Here is a 23,415-nt window from a genome sequence, read left to right as displayed (position 1 = left end):
GCATCCACTAGGACGATAGAGAAAATAAGAATTTACTTACCGATAATTCTATTTCTCGGAGTCCGTAGTGGATGCTGGGCGCCCATCCCAAGTGCGGATTGTCTGCAATACTTGTACATAGTTACAAAAATCGGGTTATTATTGTTGTGAGCCATCTTTTCAGAGGCTCCGCTGTTATCATACTGTTAACTGGGTTCAGATCACAGGTTGTACAGTGTGATTGGTGTGGCTGGTATGAGTCTTACCCGGGATTCAAAATCCTTCCTTATTGTGTACGCTCGTCCGGGCACAGTACCTAACTGAGGCTTGGAGGAGGGTCATAGGGGGAGGAGCCAGTACACACCACCTGATCGTAAAGCTTTACTTTTTGTGCCCTGTCTCCTGCGGAGCCGCTATTCCCCATGATCCTTTCAGGAACCCCAGCATCCACTACGGACTCCGAGAAATAGAATTATCGGTAAGTAAATTCTTATTTTCTCCTACGTCCTAGAGGATGCTGGGGACTCCGTAAGGACCATGGGGTTTATACCAAAGCTCCAGACCGGGCTGTAGAGTGCGGACGACTCTGCAGCACCGATTGAGCAACATGAGGTCTCCATCAGCCAGGGTATCAAACTTGTAGAGCTTAGCAAAAGTGTTTGAACCTGACCAAGTATCCGCTCGGCAAAGTTGAACCGCCGAGACTCCTCAGGCATCCGCCCAAGAATAGCCCACCTTCCTAGAAGAATGGGTCACCACCAAATTCGGTAACGGCAATCCAGCCGTAGAACGAGCACGCCGAATCGGATCACAGATCTAGCGTGTAACCGACTGCAGAGACGCAGGCGCCCCAATCACGCTGGGAGCATACCGGACAAACAGAGCCTCTGTTTCCCCAATCTGAGCCAAATTGGCGACATAAATATTCAAAGCCCTGACTACATCGAGAGACCTTGAATCAGCCAATGCTTAAGTAACCACAGGCATCAAATAGGCTGGTTTCTGCGAAACACCTAAACCACTTTTGGCAGAACTATTATCCGAGTTCTCAATTTCGCTCTATCCACCTGGAAGATCAAACAGGGGCTCTTGTGAGACCCAGCCGCTACTTCTGACACCCGCCTCGCGGACGCCAAAGCCAAAGACATGACCACTCTCCAAGAGAGAAATTTTAACACAACCTTTCAAAAAAGGTTCCAATCATTGTGACACAAGAAAACTCAACACCACGTCAAGGTCCCACGGTGCCAATGGGGGCACAAATGGAGGTTGGATGTGCAGTACTCCTTCCACGAAGGTCCGAACTTCCGGAAAGGTCGCCAATTCTTTCTTGAAAGAAAATTTATAAGGCCAAAACCGCACTTGAATGGAGAAGAACGACCGAGCTGAAGCTTCCGTAGTAGCCTTCTTGGATTCACACCAAGACACATATTTTCTCCAAACACGGTGGTAAGGCTTTGCCGTTACTTCTGTTCTAGCCTGAAGAAAAGTGGAAATGACTTCACTGGGAATACCCTTTCTGGCTAGGATATGGCGTTCAACCGCCACGCCGTCAAACGCAGCCGCGGTAAGTCTTGATACACGCCCGGATATTGCTGTAACAGTTCCTCACGTAGAGGAAGAGGCCAGGGATCTTCTATGAGTAAATCTTGAAGAACTGGATACCAAGCCCTCCATGTTTAGACCGGAACAATGAGGATCGCCTGAACCTTTGTTCGTCTTACGTTTATCACCTTCAGAAGAGAGAAAACGGAGGGGACACATAAACCGACTGAAAACACCCAAGGTGTCCCGAGGACGTCCACTGCTATAGCTTGAGTGTCCCCTGACCTGGAACAATATCCCTGAGATCTCTCGTTGAGGCGAGACGCCAACATGTCCAATTGAGGCACTCCTCAAAGACTTGTCGCTTCAGTGAAACTTCTCGATGACGACTGTATATCTCCCGGATGGAGATCGCATCTGCAGAGGAATCTATTTCTCCGTCGTTCACATCCGGAACGAAGACTGCTAATATAGCGGTTACCAGTCTTTCCACCCAGCTGAAAACTTTTACGGCATCTGCCATTGCCGCTTTGCTCCTTGTTCCGCCCTAGCGGCTTACTTACACCACTGCTGCCAAGTCGTCCGACAGAATTAACACGGGCAGATCACTAAGCATATATTCCCTGAAAATAGCTCTTAATTCAAGAAAGCTTATTGCACACAAGCTTCCCAGCTTGACCTTTTCCTCTGGAAATACTTCCCTTGCAAGGACTGATCCCCAGTCTCGGAGATCTGCATGCATGGACACCAGGATATCCACCTGGATTCCGAACCTTCGTCCCTCTAGGAGGTGAGAACTGAGACCACAGGAGCGATATCCTGGCCATTAGGATTATATTCTGGCGCATGTGCAGGTGAGACCCGGACCACATTTCCAACTGGCCCGTGAAAACCACTCTGGTATTTGACCTGTTCACCGAAAAGCCTCTTAGGCCGCACCATCTTCTTCATCAACGGAACATATTGATGGATTGTCACTGCAAATCTGATCCGACTCCGGATCCTCAGACTTCTTTCCACAGGAAAACACAGAACCTCAACCGTTCAGAATCTACTCTGATACCCACCTCCGACATCTGCGTCGTTGGGAACATGTTGAAGAACAGTCAGAGAGAAACAACGATTTGCACCACTTGTTTCTTGACCTCGCCTTAATCAGGAGAGCGTCTCAGTACAGAATAACAATGGCTATTACTATTGAAAGAAACCCATCATACTGCCATCACTCCGGTGAAATGGCAAAGACAATCCTGGATATCAACCCAGGTAAGCTGAATGCGGAGAAAAACGCATTTAACCCCTTTTCTACCTTTACGTGCTGGAACTCCCTTCGTAAGTAGAAATCTTTTTTTTTTTTTTTTTTTTACAGGGACAGCAGGGCAATGTCCTGAACCTGATGCAACTCTGGTATGGCGTCGCATACTACCTCACCTTCCAGAGGGGAATTGGTAAGATCTATTAGAAAAATCAGTGAGGGGAATCATCTGTAAACTCCAGCATGTCCCCCTTTGGATTCTATAATTAACTCACAGGTCCAAGTCCATTCCCGGACTGACTGAAGAGTAGTAGACGAGTTCCCACCGGAGGGGGCTCCAGCCAGATAGACCCAGCGACATGCGGTGGATGTGGTAGAAACAGAAAACGACATCCGCTTCTGCGAACCTAACAAGGCTGCAGAACTCTTACCTTTTCACCTTCCACAATCTGCACCGAAAGGGAAAAAAGAACGGTATCAAACCGGTTAAAATGACTGCATCCCACAACAGAATGCGTCACCAACCGTTGTGAGGGAATCTAACTCACGAAGTTAGACTTACCAGTGGTATCCGCCGAGATTGACTGAACTGAGGCCTCCCCAAACAGCGGTACACCGTCCCAGGGAAACATTCCAGTATCTCTCGGAGTCAGCCTCAGCATTTCTTGTGCAGTCGCACAGCAACCTGCCGCCATGTTATAGAGAAGAATCAACCTAAGAAACCTCCCCTCTCTCTATAGGGTAATTCTAACGGATGCCTTTCCGAATATAAACACTCCCCCATGTGCATGTAATGCAAATAACTCTAAAGCAGGCGTGTCCAAACTGCGGCCCTCCAGCTGTTGAGAAACTACACATCCCAGCATGCCCTGACACAGCTTTAGCATTCTCTGACAGCAAAACTGTGTCAGGGCATGCTGGGATATGTAGTTTCACAACAGGTGGAGGGCCGCAGTTTGGACATGCCTGCTCTAAAGCATAGAAATAAAATATCACTTAGCTTCCTGTGTACGATCCTTTGTGACAGGGCCCCGTGTCGACCAGGAGTTGATTTTCACCATATTCTATCCGCGGCGGGAAAAGAATAAACATTTGGAGTCCTTGTGAGGATCTGAGACCAACTCATCACGGCCGACCTAGAGCTTTATCAACAGAGCGACCAGCACGAGAAGGAATACTTTTACGTCAGCATTCATTATAAATCATAATATGAATATACATAATGTAATACACAAATACACACATATCCTATCTATATTTATATATATATATATAACATACATATAAGCGGATTGTCCGGAACCGTTGGGTCCCTAGTGACATTAATGTGTTCTGAATGTGTATGACCATGTACTGAATGCCCCAATTGTGGATCTAACAGGAAACCTTATGGTCGACAGAACACCTAGTATTCGTCGATGGCAGGGAGTAGTAACCAGGCAAAATAACATATTTGCGACCCCGAGGGGTCCGAGGGAAGTATACATAAATCATTTTAATAACACTCCCCCACATATACTACCATGTCTGTGCCTGAGCTACAGGCCCATGGAACCGTACCATACATATAAATATATATACAGGTATAAGGCAGTTACAGCATGTTAATTTACACCCAGTAATAACAGTTGGTGCCGACAGGGTCACCCACATACTACTGTGTCTCCCATACAGTGTTTACTTTTGACAAGCATACAACTACCGACCTGTTGACTCTGCATCTACTGTAGCAAGTACCAACAGGCGTCGGCGATGCCGACAGTGATCCCCATAGCTGTTTGTGACAGAGCACTCACGCATGTCGACACGTGGACTATAGTGGGTATATCTGACAGGGAACACACAGAGAAATATGCACAACAATGATTACATGCCCATTATCTAAAAAATAGTGCTATATTTCCCTCAATATAACAGGTATATGCAATTGCGGTCAAATTTCCGAAAATGTCGAAAAACGGGACATTTTCGCCCAAAAAAAAAATCGACAATGCAATTCAGTACTTTTCCTTTAAAAAAACGGACTTTCCAAATTCGACTTTTTGAAATTCGACATTTGACAAATTCGACATTTCTGCAATGGTACAAATGCGGCATTTCGACAAAAGTATATTCAATTGAAGATTGTAAATTCGACAACAGTGCTTTTAGACAGTAAATTCGTCATTTTCAATCCGCCTCACTTTGCTGGCAGAATCTAATAAAAATTTTTAAAAACATGTTTTTTTTTGTGTTTTTTTTTTATTGGTAATAGCATATCTATTTATATTAGAAAGGATTAGGTACTTGGTTTGTCTATTTAGGAGGCACAAGTATTTTTTATATATTTTTTAAAATATTTATTTTATTTTTATGAAATGGGTTAAAAATCAGAAAAAAAAATGCGTGGGGTCCCCCCTCCTAAGCATAACCAGCCTCGGGCTCTTTGAGCCGGTCCTGGTTGTAAAAATACGGGGGGAAAAATGACAGGGGATCCCCCGTATTTTTAGAACCAGCACCGGGCTCTGCGTCCGGTCCTGGTGCCAAAAATCCGGGGGACAAAAAGCGTAGGGGTCCCCCGTATTTTTGAAACCAGCACCGGGCTCCACTAGCTGGGGAGATAATGCCACAGCCGGGGGACACTTTGATATCGGTCCCTGCGGCCGTGCCATTAAAACCCCAACTAGTCACCCCTGGCCGGGGTACCCTGGAGGAGTGGGGACCCCTTCAATCAAGGGGTCCCCCCCTCCAGCCAACCAAGGGCCAGGCCGAGGCTGTCCCCCCCCCCCCCATCCATGGGCTGCGGATGGGAGGCTGATAGCCTTTTGTGAAATGAAAGAATATTGTTTTTTGCAGCAGAACTACAAGTCCCAGCAAGCCTCCCCCGCAAGCTGGTACTTGGAGAACCACAAGTACCAGCATGCGGGGGGAAACGGGCCCGCTGGTACCTGTAGTTCTACTGCAAAAAAAATACCCAAATAAAAACAGGACACGCACACCTTGAAAGTACAACTTTATTACATACATGTCGACACACACACATACTTACCTATGTTGACAAGACGTTCGGTCCACTTGTCCAAGTAGAATCCACGGGGTGTACCTGAAAATAAAATTATACTCCCCTAAATCCAGTGTCCAGTGATATTTGTAATCCACGTACTTGTCAAAATAAAAAAAACGCATTTACCCGATCCACACGGACTGAAAGGGGTCCCATGTTTACACATGGGACCCCTTTCTCCGAATGCTGAGACCCCCTGTGACTCCTGTCACAGAAGGTCCCTTCAGCCAATAAGGTAGCGCCACGTCCTGGCACTCTCCTGATTCCCTATGCGCGTCTGAGCTGGCAGACAGCGCATCGCACAGCACCTCCATTAGTTTCAATGGTGGGAACTTTGCGGTCAGCGGTGGGGTTACCCGCGGTCAGCCGCTGACCGCGGGTGACCTCACCGCTGACCGCAAAGTTCCCACCATTGAAGATAATGGAGGGGGCTGTGCGATGCGCGTCTGACAGCTCCGACGCGCATACAGCCAATCAGGAGAGTGCCACGACGTGGCGCTCCCTGATTGGCTGAAGGGACCTTCTGTGACAGCAGTCACGGGGGGTCTCTGCATTCGGGGAAAGGGGTCCCATGTGTAAACATGGGACCCCTTTCAGTCCGTGTGGATCGGGTAAATGCATTTTTTTGTTTTGCAAAGTACGTGGATTACAAATATCACAGGACATTGGATTTAGGTGAGTATTAAGTTTATTTTCAGGTACCCCGGATTCGTCGACATTGGAGACGTGGCAGTCGGCGTGTCAACATAGGTAAGTATGTATGTGTCGGCATGTGTGAAATAAAGTTGTATTTTCACGGTGTGCGTGTCCTGTTTTTATTTGGGCATTTTTTTTGCAGAAGAACTACAGGTACCAGCTGGCCCGTTTCCCCCCCGCATGCTGATACTTGTGGTTCTCCAAGTCTGCGGGGGAGGCTTGCTGGGACTTGTAGTTCTTCTGCAAAAAACAATATTCTTTCATTTTTACACATGGCTATCAGCCCCCCATCCGCAGCCCTTTGATGGGGGTGACAGCCTCGGGCTTCACCCCTGGCCCTTGGGTACCTCGGCCAGGGTGACTAGTTGGGTATTTAATGCCACGGCCGCAGGGAGCGGTATAAAAGTGTCCCCCGGCTGTGGCATTATCTGTCCAGCTAGTGGAGCCCGGTGCTGGTACAAAAAATACGGGGGACCCCTACTCTTTTTGTCCCCCGTATTTTTTGCACCAGGACCAGGCGCAGAGCCCGGTGCTGGTTATTAAAATACGGGGGATCCCCTGTCATTTTTTTTTTTTCCGTATTTTTGCAACCAGGACCGGCTCAAAGAGCCCGAGGCTGGTTATGCTTCGGAGGGGGGACCCCACGCAAATTTTTTTCGGGTTTTTTACCGTTTTTTTAACATTTTTAAAAATCGAATCAAAATCCGTCAATTTGGCCGTTTTTCAACAGCGGGACTGTCGAATCTGTTTTTTATTGAATATGTTGAATTCCGGCACCCACCTGCCGGAATTCGACGGTCGAATTGTGTCGAATTTAAAAACGGGCGAAAAAGTGCCGCAATTCGCCCGGAATTGCATATACCCCTAAAACACTGTGCCCCCCCTCGTTTGCACTGTACACATTTTTGGCGGGGACAGAGAGAAAATGGCGCTGAACGCTGTTGTGAGGGCGAAGCCCCGCCCCTTTTCGGCGCGCTTCAGCCCCGTTATGAATATAACTTGTTATGCAGGCAGGGGACCGTATATAGTGTCTACACACTGTATACCTACTCGATTGATATATATATATATATATATATACTGCTGTGCAGGGCGCCCCCCCCCCCCTGCGCCCTGCACCCATGTAAAACCGTTGGTGCGTGGGACCAATGGTGCGCAGCGCGACCGCTGCTGTTATACTGGCGGGGGTATTGTACACGGTGCCCGGGCACCGAATATGCTTTCTTGCCAGTGTAAAATAGACCCTCAGTAACTGCTGCCCAGGGCGCTCCCCCCCAGCGCCCTGCACCCTGTGAGTGCCGTTGGTGTGTGGGAGCATGGAGCGCAGCGCTACCGCTGTGCTGTACCTCCGTTACTGAAGTCTTCTGCCGTCTGAAGCCTTCTGTTCTTCTAATACTCACCCGGCTTCTTTCTTCTGGCTTCTGTGAGGGGGGTGACGGCGCGGCTCCGTGAACAAGCAGCTAGGCGCACCAAGTGATCGAACCCTCTGGAGCTAATGGTGTCCAGTAGCCTAAGAAGCAGAGCCCTTGAACTGAGAAGTAGGTCTGACTTCTCTCCCCTCAATCCCACGATGCAGGGAGCCTGTAGCCAGCAGGTCTCCCTGAAAATAAAAAACCTAACAATAAAGTCTTTAGAGAAACTCAGTAGAGCTCCCCTAGTGTGTGTCCAGTCACTCCTGGGCACAGAATCTAACTGAGGTCTGGAGGAGGGGCATAGAGGGAGGAACCAGTTCACACCCATTCAAAGTCTTATAGTGTGCCCATGTCTCCTGCGGTTCCCGTCTATACCCCATGGTCCTTACGGAGTCCCCAGCATCCTCTAGGACGTAGGAGAAATCAGACATTACAGTAATTATTTTATCTGCAAGTCCATCTCCAGTTAATAAATAACTCTTATTGGCCACTGGAAGCTCATTCGCTAAAACCATTCCCATATAGGATTAAGGGGGTGCCCAGGGTGTCAGTACCCCGGGCCCTCTGACTTAAGGGGCCCCCCGGCCGGAGTTCTGCACCACTTTCCAGCCTCTGCCGCCAGCAGCATCTCTCCTGGCAGCAGTGAAGGCTGGAGATTGCTTGACTCAGTCCCCGACCGTGCTGATCGAGAGAAGGTGGGAGGAAGCTGCATGCACAGCCCCTTCCCCAGCAGCGTGGATCCCTCCTCCCCCAGCAGCCTGGTGTCTTCTCTCCCTGCTGCAGCGCGGCTCCCGTTGACTGTGACCCGGGGAGGTGAGCAGCGCGTGCTAGTGGTCGGCAGGAGGGGGGCCCTCCTGTCTTCGGTGCCCTGGCCCCCCCGAGGGCTTAATCAGGCCCTGTACACATGGGACAATCTAGCCAACTATTTTGGCTAGATAGGTTGCTCCCACGGGTAAACAACAAAATCGTTCTTAGACTGTGCAGCAAGGTCAGTTTTGACTAGATCGTTCATGTATTAACGATTTTGGCTAAATTATGTCATCTAGCCACTAAGAAAATATTTAAATTTGGAGCCAAAAAACATCTAGGCAAGATCTTTGAAAGACTGAAAGATTTGTCTAGATCTTTCCATGTGTACACTCTAGGTCACAGGTTCTCAAACTCGGTCCTCAGGACCCCACACGGTTCATGTTTTGCAGGTCACCTGTAGATTTTTTAAAATGTGACAGTTGGTGATACGCAGTGCACCTGCTGGGTGACATGGAAAACATGAACCGTGTGTGGTCCTGAGGACCGAGTTTGAGAACCACTGCTCTAGATCACAGGTTCTCAAACTCGGTCCTCAGGACCCCACACGGTGCATGTTTTGCAGGTCTCCTCACAGAATCACAAGTGAAATAATTAGCTCCACCTGTGGACCTTTTAAAATGTCTGTGAGTAATTAATACACCTGTGCACCTGCTGGGTTACCTGCAAAACATGCACTGTGTGGGGTCCTGAGGACCGAGTTTGAGAACCACTGTTCTAGATCATTGAGTCAGGAGCAGGGAGCTGAAAGTGACCGATTTTATCTTTCAGTCTTTCCGTGTGAAGACATATCTCTGCTGTGCTCTCTGCATTGAGTAGCTCTATGTCATATCCCATAGAAACAGAAATGCTAAATTGTGTTTAATGACAGGATTTAAAAGCACAGAAGAACACTAGAACAACAAAGCAATATATTGTGTAACGGTATCTCTTGTAAGTTATGGAACAGTGTAGTATTAAGGCAGCTGGTAAAACCATAGTACCTGTAATCCTTTTTATTCACAGGGGCAGACTTTTCGAAAATATACCAGCCAATCACAACAAGCTATGATTATGACGCTCCTCTTACCGAAGCGGGGGACCCAACAGATAAATTACTAGAGATACGATCTGTGATTAGCAAGGTGACACTACTTTTGCATAGTGCCCCTATAACCTCTGCAAATGTATAGTAACCCATAGGAAGAGACTTTTCCTGTCATTGCACAGTGTCTAGCATTAAAGAGTTTTATGGTACCTTACATATGATGATGATGATTATGTAATTAGTAATAGTACAATGTAATTGCTGTGCATTACTTCTAATCTGCACATTAATAAACTGCTTTATTTTTTTTTAATTTTCCTTAAAAAATTGTGTCCGTTAATGTAAACCATAGCTAATCTCATTAATAATTAATTGGGAATATTTATGAGAATTGATGCACAAAATAAGTGTTGTAACCTAGCAACCAATCAGTCTGAGTTATGGGCATTTTACAGCTTAGAAAGTTAAAGAATACAGCAAACTAGTTAATGAGACATTAATTATGCATGTTTGTTAGGGATTATTATTAGTTTTTAAAAATATAACGCATCAGTGTTGCTTTACATTGAGGGAATAATGATAAAAATACAAGACCTTAAACAGAAGGAAAAATATGACCATGCCATACCCAAATAATCTTACAATCAACTAGGTTACACTTGATGCCAAATGTAGTAGAATATAGTAAGAAAGAACAATGATTACAATAATTAGGTGTATGGAAGGGATGCAGTCAGTTTACCTCCAATCAAAATCCCGACGCCAATTGACCGATGGTCAAAATCCCGACAAGGTCAAAATCCCGACATGGACAAAATACCGACATTTAAAATACCGACATGTAAAATGCCGACAGGTCAAAATACCGACATGAGTTTTTCATGATTTTTTTCATTGAAACAGACTTGTTCATACTTTACCATCCCAGTGGACCTGGAGGGGGAATATAATAGTGTGCCGAGCGCAGCGAGGCACCCTGCCCGAAGCATGGCGAGCGCAGCGAGCCATGCGAGGGGACGCGGTACACTTTATATGGTGTCCATGTTGACTTATGTCGACATACACGCAAAAAAACAAAAAAACGTATGTCGGTATTTTGACCTGTCGGCATTTTACATGTCTGTATTTTGACCTTGTCGGTATTTTAAATGTCGGTATTTTGTCCATGTCGGGATTTTGACCATCAGTCAATTGGTGTCGGGATCTTGAACGTCGGGATTTTGATTGGAGGTATTTCATACCGATCCCGTATGGATTGGTCTTCTCTGTATTATAGGGCAACACTAATGCATGAATAAAGATAAAAAAAAACATCTCTAGTATATGCAAATTAGAATGTTTTATACTGTGTTTTTTTTAAACCTACAGTTCCAACCAGTGCCATTTGGGCCCATCCCTCCCCCCTCCACAAAATTTTACTATGGTTTAATCACTCTGCAAAAGGTGAGTATTTTTTGTTTTAAAAGAATGGCTGTCTAATTACAACATGGCGTCACACACTTTATCTTCCCCCTACACACTCAGGTTGGGGCTCTAGTGGATCTATTGGACATTGTGTCATCAGGAGCCCCCTTTGTGACTGATTACCCAATCACCTTTGAGGATGCCAAACAGGTAATGTCTAGCTACTGTATGAATGTGCTGTGTATATAACAGTGCATTGCTTTAGTACAAGTTTAATTGAACTAGTTTGTCTCATTGTTTTCTCTTAGTATTTTGGGTTTATGCTATACCGGACCCACCTTCCCTTGGACATCACATTCTGCGCTCCTCTTTCATCACAAGTAAATGGCATCCATGACCGTGGCTATGTTTCAGTTAATGGGGTAAGGTATATTCACTGATGGTTGTAGATCTGTACTGCGCATGTACAGATTATTTTCCGTGATGACAGTCAGTGTCCCTTAAGCTACAGCTTGATTGACATCCTGTGGCCCTTTGGGGAGGGCACAGCCAGTGTTTTAGGAAATGGGCATGTAGGCCCCATTTCTATTTCGTCCTAGAGGATGCTGGGGACACCAAAAGAACCAAGGGGTATAGACGGGATCCGCAGGAGACATGGGCACTTTAAGACTTTCAAAGGGGCGTGACCTGGCTCCTCCCTCTATATCCCTCCCCAGACTCGGTTTTAGAAATGTGCCCAGGAGACTGGATGCACTCAGGGGGAGCTCTACTGAGTTTCTCTGAAAAGACTTATGTTAGGTTTTTTATTTTCAGGGAGGCTGCTGGCAACAGTCTCCCTGCTTCGTGGGACTTAGGGGAGAGAAGTTAGACCCACTTCTGATGAGTTCCAGGGCTCTGCTTCTGCTGACTGGATGCCTCCTGCACCTGAAGGGAGATGAACGACGGGTACGCTCGGATGCTCGCTGCCACAGCCTGCTGTCACCCCCTTTCAGAGCCAGAAATCAGAAGACAGGTGAGTAGAAGAAGAAAGAAGACATCTCTTCACACTGACGGCATTCGGAGGTACCGCACAGCGAGGAAAGCACAGTGCGCGCTATGCTCCCACACAGACACCACCGCTGGGTGCAGGGCGCTGGGGGGGGCGCCCTGGGGAGCATATACCTCCCTATATTGGCCAGAGGAGACATTCAGTGCCTGGGGCACTGTCCTAACCCCCGCCAGGATAAATAAATTATTAAATAAAGCGGGACAGTAGCGCGCCATTACAGGGGCGGGGCTTCGTCCTCACTGCTCACTATACTTTGTGCCATTTCCTCCCTCCTCAAGCCGCAGCCACGCTGGTCCTTTCTCCTGCTCAGCAAGTACCAGGGGGCTAAAAAACAAGGGGGGGGGCACATTTATTAATATATATAAAAGCGCGGCAGCTCTGAGGCACTCAAGGGTGTTTACAGACCTGTGATTTAGCGCTGGGGTGTGAGCTGGCTATTTCCCTCTATGTTCCCTACAGGCTTATGTTTGTGTATCTGTCCCCTATAGGCGACATGTCTGAGGCAGATTATTCCTCTCAGGGGGATAATATGTTAGGGACACCAAGTATTATGGGGGTGGCCCTGTCGGCACCGCCGACGGCTGATTGGTTGACTACTTTGAATGCTAATGTCTCCCTTCTTAATCATAAGTTTGAACAGACGGAATCTCAAATCCTAGCGTGGAAGAGATCTGTGGAGGACGCTTTATTGCAGGTCCAAGACCCCTCAGGGTCGCACAAACGTGGTAGTGACCAGTTAGTTGACACAGGCACCGACACGGACTCTGATACCGATGTCGACTATGCTGATTCTGGATTAGATCCAAAATTAGCAAAGAGTATTCAGTATATGATTGTTGCAGTGAAGGACATTTTACATGTCACAGAGGACCCTATTACTCCTGAAACAGGGTTCCTTATGTATAAAGAAAAGAAGCGGTCCGTTACATTCCCGCCTTCTTTTGAACTGAACGCTCTCTTTGATAAAATCTGGGAATGCCCTGATAAGAAATTTCAGGTTCCTAAACGGATCATGGTGGCGTACCCCTTTCCCCTTGCTGATAGGGAAAAATGGGAGACTGCCCCCACAGTAGACAAAGCCCTATCGCGCTTATCTAAACAGGTAGCTCTCTAGGCCTCTCAGTCGACGGCCCTTAAAGAACCGGCCGATCGGAAGCAGGAGGCTACCTTAAAAGCTATTTACACAACCACAGGTACACAGCTAAGGCCTATCATTGCCTCAGCGTGGGTAAGTAGCGCTATTGAAAAGAGGGCAGACAGTTTATCTTCTGACTTAGATACGCTTGATAAGGATAGCATCCTAGTGACGCTGAGTTATATCAGAGACGCAAGAGATTCTGGCCTTTTGTGTGCTAAAGCCAATGCTATGTCGGTAGCAGCTAGGCGAGCGCTTTAGACTCACCAGTGGAATGCTGATGCTGACTCCAAGAGAAATATGGAGTCTCTTCCATACAAAGGTGGTGAGCTATTTGGGGATGGCCTGACTGATCTGGTGTCTACGGCCACTGTGGGTAAGTCGTCTTTTCTGCCTTATGTTCCTACGCAACAAAAGAAGACACCCCACTATCAAATGCAGTCCTTTCGGCCCAATAAACATAGGAGGGGCCGTGGTAATTCCTTCCTTGCTACCAGAGGTAGGGGAAGAGGTAAGAGAACACCCGCCTCCTCGGGTTCCCAGGAGCAGAAGTCCTCCCTGGCTTCTGCCATTTCCACCGCATGACGCCGGATCTCCTCAACAGGAGACCACGCCGGTGGGGGCACGTCTAAAGCTCTTCAGTCAGGTCTGGGCTTGCTCAGGCCTCGACCCTTGGGTTTTGCAAATTGTGTCGCAAGGGTACAAACTGGAGTTTCAAGACGTTCCCCCTCGCCGGTTTTTCAAATCAACCTTACCAGTTTCGTTACAGACAGGGCTCTCGTCTGTGGAGCGATACAAAAATTGTGTCACAATCAGGTGGTGGTCCCGGTCCCCCTGGCACAACAGGGGGAGGGGTTTTATTCAAGCCTGTTTGTGGTACCGAAGCCAGATGGCTCGGTCAGATCTATCCTAAATCTAAAATCTCTCAATTTCTACCTGAAGAAATTCAAATTCGAGATGGAGTCTCTCAGAGCGGTGATCTCCAGTCTAGAGGAGGGAGAATTTATGGTGTCATTGGACATAAAGGATGCATACCTACATGTCCCCATCTATCCCCCTCATCAAAGTTACCTGAGATTTGCAATCCAGGACTCTCATTACCAATTTCAGACGTTGCCGTTTGGCCTGTCCACGGCTCCGAGGATTTTCACCAAAGTGATGGTGGAAATGATGGTTCTCCTTCGCAAGCAAGGAGTCACAATTATCCCGTACTTGGACGATCTCCTGATAAAAGCGAGATCCCAGGACCGGTTGCTACAGGACATTTCACTGTCCCTGGCGATCCTTCAACAGCATGGTTGGCTCCTAAACTTGCCAAAATCACAGTTGGTCCCGACGACGCGGTTGGCGTTCTCTGGTATGATACTGGACACTGACTAGCAGCGAGTGTTCCTTCCCGTGAAGAAAGCTCTGGAAATTCAGAGTTTGGTAAAACTCATCCTGAAACCAGCAACGGTCTCTATCCATCAATGCATTCGGTTGCTGGGGAAAATGGTGGCGGCATACGAGGCCCTCCAGTTTGGGAGGTTCCATGCCAGAGTATTTCAGTGGGACCTGTTGGACAAGTGGACAAGTGGACAGGGTCTCACCTTCATATGCACCGGAGAATAGTTCTGTTTCCACACACCAGAATATCACTACTGTGGTGGCTCCAAAGCTCTCACCTCTTGGAGGGACGCAGATTCGGGATCCAGGACTGGAACCTAGTAACCACAGATGCAAGTCTCCGAGGTTGGGGAGCAGTAACACGGGGGGAAAACTTCCAAGGAAGATGGTCAAATCAGGAAACTCATCTTAACATAAACATTCTGGAGTTGAGGGCCATTTTCAACGGCCTTCTACAAGCGAAACATCTTCTTCAAAATCTGCCTGTCCTAATCCAATCGGACAATGTCACGGCTGTAGCGTACATAAACCGCCGGGGCGGTACAAAAAGCAGAGCAGCAATGGCAGAAACCACAAAGATTCTCCGCTGGGCGGAAAAACACAGAGCCGCTCTGTCGGCCGTGTTCCTTCCAGGAGTGGACAACTGGGAAGCAGACTTCCTCAGCAGACACGATCTCCATCCAGGGGAGTGGGGCCTCCATTAAGAGGTCTTCCCACAAATGCCAAGTCTTTGGGGGGTTCCCCATATAGACATGATGGCATCTCGCCTCAACAAGAAACTTCTGAGGTATTGTTCCAGGTCCAGGGACCCTCAGGCTACGGCAGTGGATGCACTGGCGACGCCATGGGGGTTTCCGTCGGTGTACATATTCCCTCCGCTTCCTCTCATATCAAAGGTTCTGAGGATCTTGAAAAGAACAAAGGTTCCAGCACTCCTTGTGGTTCCAGACTGGCCAAGGAGAATTTGGTACCCGGATCTTTGGGCATTACTAATAGAAGAGCCTTAGTCTCTTCCTCTTCGCGAGGACCTGCTACAGCAGGGGCCGTTCGTCTATCAAGACTTACAGCGGGTACGTTTGACGGCATGGCAGTTGAACGCCAGATTTTAGCTAAAAAGGGTATTCCCGGTGAAGTCATACCTACGCTGATCCTAGCTAGGAAGGGTGTAACATCGAAGCACTATCACCGTATTTGGAGGAAATATATTTCCAGGTGCGAGTCCAAGAAAGCTCCGGTGGAGAAATTTGACCTTGGACGTTTTCTCCATTTTCTACAAAATGGAGTTGATGCGGGCCTGAAATTAGGCTCCATAAAGGTGCAGATTTCTGCATTCTCAATTTTCTTTCAGAAACAGTTGGCCTCACTTCCTGAGGTCCAGACTTTTGTAAAAGGGGTGTTGCACATTCAACCTCCTTTTGTGCCTCCGGTGGCACCTTGGGACCTTAACGTGGTGTTAACGTTCCTTCAATCACATTGGTTTGAACCTCTAAGGTGGAGTTGAAATTCCTTACTTGGAAAGTGGTCATTTTATTGGCCTTGGCATCCGCTAGGCGGGTGTCAGAGTTGGCGGCCTTGTCTCACAAGAGCCCTTATTTGATTTTCCATGAGGATAGAGCAGAATTGAGGACTCGTCAACAATTCCTGCCAAAGGTGGTTTCCTCTTTTCATATCAACCAGCCTATTGTGGTGCCAGTGGCTACTGGCTCTTTGGCGGAGTCTAGGTCTCTGGATGTGGTCAGAGCCTTGAAGATTTATGTCACCAGGACGGCTCCTATTAGGAAAACAGAGGATCTGTTGGTCCTATATGCTCCCAATAAGATTGTGTGTCCTGCTTCTAAGCAGACCATTGCCCGCTGGATATGTCAAACTATTCAGCGGGCTCATTCTATGGCAGGATTGCCGTTGCCTAATTCGGTTAAGGCCCACTCCACTGGGAAAGTGGGCTCATCCTGGGCGGCTGCCCGGGGTGTCTCGGCTTTACAGCTTTGCCGAGCTGCTACTTGGTCGGGGTCAAACACATTTGCTAAAGGGCCCTACACACTGGCCGACATGACTGCACGATATGAACGATCTCGTTCATTAATGAACGAGATACCGTTCATATCATGCAGTGTGGAGGCTCCAGCGATGAACGATGCGCGGCCCCGCGCTCGTTCATCGCTGGTCCCCCATCGGCTGTACATGCAGGCCAATATGGACGATCTCGTCCATATTTGCCTGCACTTCAACGCAGCCGGGTGACGGGGGGAGTGAAGAAACTTCACTCCCCCCGTCACTGCCCCCCGCCGCCGGGTCGCTCGTCGCCCGTATCCGCCGTCGGGCAGCTCGGCGGCGGATCGGCCAGTGTGTAGGGCCTATAAGTTTTACAAGTTTGATACCTTGGCCGATGAGGACCTAAAGTTTGGTCATTCGGTGCTGCAGAGTCATCCGCACTCTCCCGCCTGCTATAGAGCTTTGGTATAACCCCTTGGTTCTTTTGGTGTCCCCAGCATCCTCTAGGATGAAATAGAAAATAGGATTTTAATACCTACCGGTAAATCCTTTTCTATGAGTCCGTACAGGATGGTGGGCGCCCGTCCCAGTGCGTACTGTATCTGCAGTTTCGTTTTGGTTGCACACAGGTTGTATTGTAGTTCTTCAGCTAGGTGCTGAACTTTTTTTTGGTTCATGTCCATTGACGTGTTCAGTTGAATGCCATGTTATATGGCATGTTTATGGCGTGAGCTGGTATTATGCTCACCTTGTTGTTGTAAATTCCTTTCCTCGAAATGTCCGTCTCTCTGGGCACAGTTCCAAGCTGAGTCTGGGGAGGGATATAGAGGGAGGAGCCAGGTCACGCCCCTTTGAAAGTCTTAAAGTGCCCATGTCTCCTGCGGATCCCGTCTATACCCCTTGGTTCTTTTGGTGTCCCCTGCATCCTCTACGGACTCATAGAAAAGGATTTACCGGTAGGTATTAAAATCCTATTTTTCTGTGCATGACTAGGCCAGCGGACCGTCCTTGTACACAGCTTCTCTGACCCCAGCAGCATAAAAACACCCACCGTCGTATCCTGAGGGTTACTCAGGTGGCCGATGTTCACGCAGATGATCCGACGCTGTGTCTTTGGACACAGCAGCGGATATGAGAAACCAGGAGGCATCTATAAAACTGAGATATCTAAGTTTGGACATGAGGCCATTAAGGATGTGATTGCAGTGATGTCTCATATCCAGGAAACAGGTACGGATTGCAGACAGACCCCAGGGGTGCCAACTTTTTGGTGAGGACTGGAGTTCTGTCTTGTTCATGCGCGGTTTGTGATATTCATATATCACATCTTCTTATGTGAGTGGTTCTATGTATTTTGGTTATAAAAACAAACTTCAGTATTGTGCGCCTATCTTTCGATCTTATGCACTAAGTTTGGACATTGTCTACCTTTTTGCTTGTACAGATTTTTACACATAGATGCAGGTCTCTTAAGGGGTAAATTTACTAAAAATGTGTTTTGGAGGTCCATTTAAAAGCCAATGTATCAATGATATCGATGTCTATTTGCATTGTAAAAAAACTGCATTTACTATGCAACGGTTTTGTCATTTAAAGGAGGATGTCAATATCGGTTGACTTGCGGCTAACCCCCCAGCAATCTGCTGCTGAGGTAAAGCCCTATACAGATCAGTATGAGCTATCCTGGCTTCGCTCGTGTAAACTGTAAGCAAAAGGTTGAAATAATTATTTTATTAATAGGTGTGCCACAACCCCCCGCCAAAAAAAAAAAAAAAAAAAACCATTACCAGCTTGTGCTAAGAACCTAAGGCTGGTTATATCAATAGCTGCTCCGATGTTGTAAAGTCCTGTGTTCTGGTCATTTTGCTGTCGCTTTTGACTTTAGTAGCTGGATGCTTAGGAGTGTAATATATAATGGCAAACTGCTCTAATCAAACTGGTAAAATTCCTCAGGTGCTGCGGGAGGGGGTTACTCTAGACAAGAAAAAATAAGATTTTACTTACCGGCAAATCTATTTCTCGTAGTCCGTAGTGGATGCTGGGGACTCCGTAAGGACCATGGGGAATAGACGGGCTCTGCAGGAGGCATGGGCACTTTAAGAAAGAATTTAGATTCTGGTGTGCTCTGGCTCCTCCCTCTATGTCCCTCCTCCAGACCTCAGTTAGAGAAACTGTGCCCGGAAGAGCTGACAGTACAAGGAAAGGATTTTGGAAATCCAGGGCAAGACTCAAACCAGCCACACCAATCACACCGTATAACTTGTGATAAACTTACCCAGTCAACAGTATGAACAACAACAGAGCATCAGTTCAACCCTGATGCAACAATAACATAGCCCTTATTGCAGCAATAACTATATACAAGTATTGCAGAAGAAGTCCGCACTTGGGACGGGCGCCCAGCATCCACTACGGACTACGAGATATAGATTTACCGGTAAGTAAAATCTTATTTTCTCTAACGTCCTAGTGGATGCTGGGGACTCCGTAAGGACCATGGGGATTATACCAAAGCTCCCAAACGGGCGGGAGAGTGCGGATGACTCTGCAGCACCGAATGAGCAAACACAAGGTCCTCCTCAGCCAGGGTATCAAACTTGTAGAACTTTGCAAAAGTGTTTGAACCTGACCAAGTAGCCGCTAGGCACAGCTGTACTGCCGAGCCCCCTTGTGCAGCCGCCCAAGAAGAGCCCAACTTCCTAGTGGAATGGGCCTTAACTGATTTTGGCAGCGGCAATCCAGACGCAGAATGAGCCTGCTGAATCGTATTACATATCCAGCGAGCAATAGTTTGCTTTGAAGCAGGAGCACCAAGCTTGTTGAAAGCATACAGGATAAACAAAGATTCTGTTTTCCTGACCCTAGCCGTTCTGGCTACATAAACCTTCAAAGCCCTGACCACATCAAGTAACTCGGAATCCTCCAAGTCAGTAGTAGCCACAGGCACCACAATAGGTTGGTTTATATCAGGGGTGGGGAACCTTTTTTCTAGCGAGGGCCATTTGGATATTTATAAAATCCTTCAGGGGCCATACAAAAATTCGCAATTTAAAAAAATTACCCTGCCCCCCAGTAGGTCTGCCCCTTAGAGGTACTGTATGTGCGCGCCGGAGGCGCGCACGCGCCAAGAAAAATGGGTATGGCCAGTTAAAATGGGACGTGATACACATATGCCCCCAATAGTGCAGTGCCAGATCCACAATTGCCCCCACAGTGCCAGATCCACAATTGCCCCCACAGTGCCAGATCCACAATTGCCCCTCACAGTGCCAAGTATACAAATGCCCCTCACAGTGCCAAGTATACAAATGCCCCTCACAGTGCCAAGTATACAAATGTCCCTCACAGTGCCAAGTATACAAATGTCCCTCACCGTGCCAGGTTTACAAATGTCCCTCACCGTGCCAGGTATACAGATGCCCCCACAGTGCCAGGTATACAAATGCCCCCCACCGTGCCAGGTTTACAGATGCCCCCCACCGTGCCAGGTATACAGATGCCCCTCACCGTGCCAGGTATACAGATGCCCCCCACAGTGCCAGCTATACAGATGCCCCCACAGTGCCAGCTATACAGATGCCCCCACAGTGCCAGCTATACAGATGCCCCCACAGTGCCAGCTATACAGATGCCCCCACAGTGCCAGCTATACAGATGTCCCCACAGTGCCAGGTACACAGATGCCCCCACAGTGCCAGCTATACAGATGCCCCCACAGTGCCAGCTATACAGATGCCCCCACAGTGCCAGCTATACAGATGCCCCCACAGTGCCTGGTATACAGATGCCCCCACAGTGCCAGCTATACAGATGCCCCCACAGTGCCAGGTACACAGATGCCCCCACAGTGCCAGGTACACAGATGCCCCCACAGTGCCAGCTATACAGATGCCTCCACAGTGCCAGCTATACAGATGCCCCCACAGTGCCAGGTACACAGATGCCCCCACAGTGCCAGGTACACAGATGTCCCCACAGTGCCAGCTATACAGATGCCCCCACAGTGCCAGCTATACAGATGCCCCCACAGTGCCAGGTATACAGATCCCCCACAGTGCCAGCTATACAGATGTCCCCACAGTGCCAGGTATACAGATGCCCCCACAGTGCCAGCTATACAGATGTCCCCACAGTGCCAGGTATACAGATGCCCCCACAGTGCCAGGTATACAGATGCCGCCGCCCCCCCCCCCCCCCCCGTGCTGCTTACCGCTGCTTGCTGACAGGGAGGAGAGCACGGCTATGTCAGGTGGCGGCGGCGTGTAGGACTTCAAACCAGCCGCCGATGCGAGAGCCAATCAGAGCTCGCGGGGCGGCAGCCGCGGCTCCTGATTGGCTGCCGGTCCGTGAGCTCTGATTGGCTCACGAAGCGGCGGCTAGTTTGAAGTCCTATACGCCACCGCCGTCATCCAACATCGCCGCGCGCTTCTCCCTGTCCTGACAGCTGAGACACGCTGCCGCCGGACTGAGCGTCGGCGTGTCTCACTGACAGAAGCGGGTGGGCCGGAGCAAATGGCTTCGCGGGCCTTACTCGGCCTGCGGGCCGGAGGTTCCCCACCCCTGGTTTATATGAAAGGATGAAACCACTTTTGGCAGAAATTGTGGAGGGTCCGCAATTCTGCTCTATCCGCATGGAAAACCAGATAGGGGCTTTTATGTGACATAGCCGCTAATTCTGACACACGCCTAGCCGAAGCCAATGCTAGTAGCATGACCACCTTCCACTTGAGATATTTCAATTCCACCGTTTTGAGTGGTTCAAACCAGTGGGATTTCAGGAAACTCAACACCACGTTAAGATCCCAAGGTGCCACCGGGGGCACAAAAGGGGGCTAAATACGCAGCACTCCCTTCACAAACGTCTGAACTTCAGGTAGAGAAGCCAGCTCTTTTTGAAAGAAAATGGATAGGGCCGAAATCTGGACCTTAATGGAACCCAATTTTAGGCCCAAAGTCACTCCTGACTGTAGGAAGTGAAGGAAACGGCCCAGCTGGAATTCCTCCGTAGGGGCATTCCTGGCCTCACACCAAGCAACATATTTTTGCCATATACGGTGATAATGTTGAGCTGTCACGTCCTTCCTAGCCTTTATCAGCGTAGGAATGACCTCATCTGGAATGCCTTTTTCCGCTAGGATCCGGCGTTCAACCGCCATGCCGTCAAACGCAGCCACGGTAAGTCTTGGAACAGACAGGGCCCTTGTTGCAACAAGTCCTGTCTTAGAGGAAGAGGCCACGGGTCCTCTGTGAGCATTTCTTGCAGATCTGAATACCAAGTCCTTCTTGGCCAATCCGGAACAATGAGTATTGTTCTCACTCCTCTTTGTCTTATGGGTATGAGAGGAAGAGGAGAAAATACATAGACCGACTGGAACACCCACGGTGTCACCAGTGCGTCCACAACTATCGCCTGAGGGTCTCATGACCTGGCGCAATACCTCTGTAGCTTTTTGTTGAGGCGGGATGCCATCATGTCCACCTGTGGCAGTTCCCACCGACTTGCAATCTGCGTGAAGACTTCTTGATGAAGTCCCCACTCTCCCGGGTGGAGGTCGTGCCTGCTGAGGAAGTCTGCTTCCCAGTTGTCCACTCCCGGGATGAACACTGCTGACAGTGCGCTTACGTGATTCTCCGCCCAGCGAAGAATTCTGGTGGCTTCTGACTGAATCAGAACCGATTGGTCGCGAAGCAGGGTCTCCGCTTGACGTAGGGCGTTGTATACGGCCCTTAGTTCCAGGATGTTGATGTGAAGGCAAGTCTCCTGACTTGACCACAGACCTTGGAAATTTCTTCCCTGTGTGACTGCTCCCCACCCTCTGAGGCTTGCATCCGTGGTCACCAGGACCCAGTCCTGAATGCCGAATCTGCGGCCCTCGAGAAGGTGAGCACTCTGCAGCCACCACAGAAGACACCCTGGCCCTGGGGGATAGGGTGATTAACCGATGCATCTGAAGATGTGATCTGGACCACTTGTCCAGTTTAGTCCCATTGAAAGGTCCTCGCATGGAACCTGCCGAAGGGAATGGCCTCGTATGATGCCACCATCCTTCCCAGGACTCGAGTGCAGTGATGCACTGACACCTGTTTTGGTTTTAATAGGTTCCTGACCAGTGTCATGAGCTCCTGAGCTCTCTCTATCGGGAGATAAACCCTTTTCTGGTCTGTGTCTAGAATCATGCCTAGGAAAGGCAGATGAGCCGTAGGAACCAACTGCGACTTTGGAATATTTAGAATCCAGCCGTGTTGCCGTTACACTTCCAGAGAAAGTGATACGCTGTACAGCAACTGCTCTCTTGATCTCGCTTTTATGAGGAGATCGATCAAGTACGGGATAATTGTGACACCTTGCTTCCGCAGGAGCACCATCATTTCCGCCATTACCTTGGTGAAGATTCTCGGGGCCGTGGAGAGACCAAACGGCAACGTCTGAAATTGGTAATGACAATCCTGTACCGCAAATCTGAGGTACGCCTGATGAGGTGGATAAATGGGGACATAAAGGTATGCATCCTTTATGTCCAGAGACACCATAAAATCTCCCCCTTTCAGGCTTGCGATGACCGCTCTTAGCGATTCCATCTTGAACCTTTTCAGGTATATGTTCAGGGATTTTAAATTCAATATGGGTCTGACCGAACCGCCCGGTTTCGGGACTACAACATGGTCGAATAATAACCCCCTCCTTG

At 48.5% G+C, this 23,415-nt stretch overlaps 1 protein-coding gene across 2 annotated transcripts in view; it reads left to right on the top strand.

The window, feature by feature from the left end:
- The window catches only part of GLB1L (galactosidase beta 1 like), a 63,994-nt gene that overhangs the window by 34,955 nt on the left and 5,624 nt on the right, over nt 1-23,415 (top strand). For both annotated transcript variants that reach the window (XM_063933833.1, XM_063933832.1), the window contains 4 exons: nt 9,743-9,861; nt 11,133-11,207; nt 11,289-11,378; nt 11,477-11,590. In XM_063933833.1, the coding sequence (XP_063789903.1) occupies nt 9,743-9,861; nt 11,133-11,207; nt 11,289-11,378; nt 11,477-11,590 (398 nt within the window). The remainder of the gene's footprint in view (nt 1-9,742; nt 9,862-11,132; nt 11,208-11,288; nt 11,379-11,476; nt 11,591-23,415) is intronic.

Source organism: Pseudophryne corroboree, chromosome 7, assembly GCF_028390025.1.
Source record: "Pseudophryne corroboree isolate aPseCor3 chromosome 7, aPseCor3.hap2, whole genome shotgun sequence".
Classification (NCBI taxonomy): domain Eukaryota; kingdom Metazoa; phylum Chordata; class Amphibia; order Anura; family Myobatrachidae; genus Pseudophryne; species Pseudophryne corroboree.
This window is presented reverse-complemented; position numbering and strand designations above follow the sequence as displayed.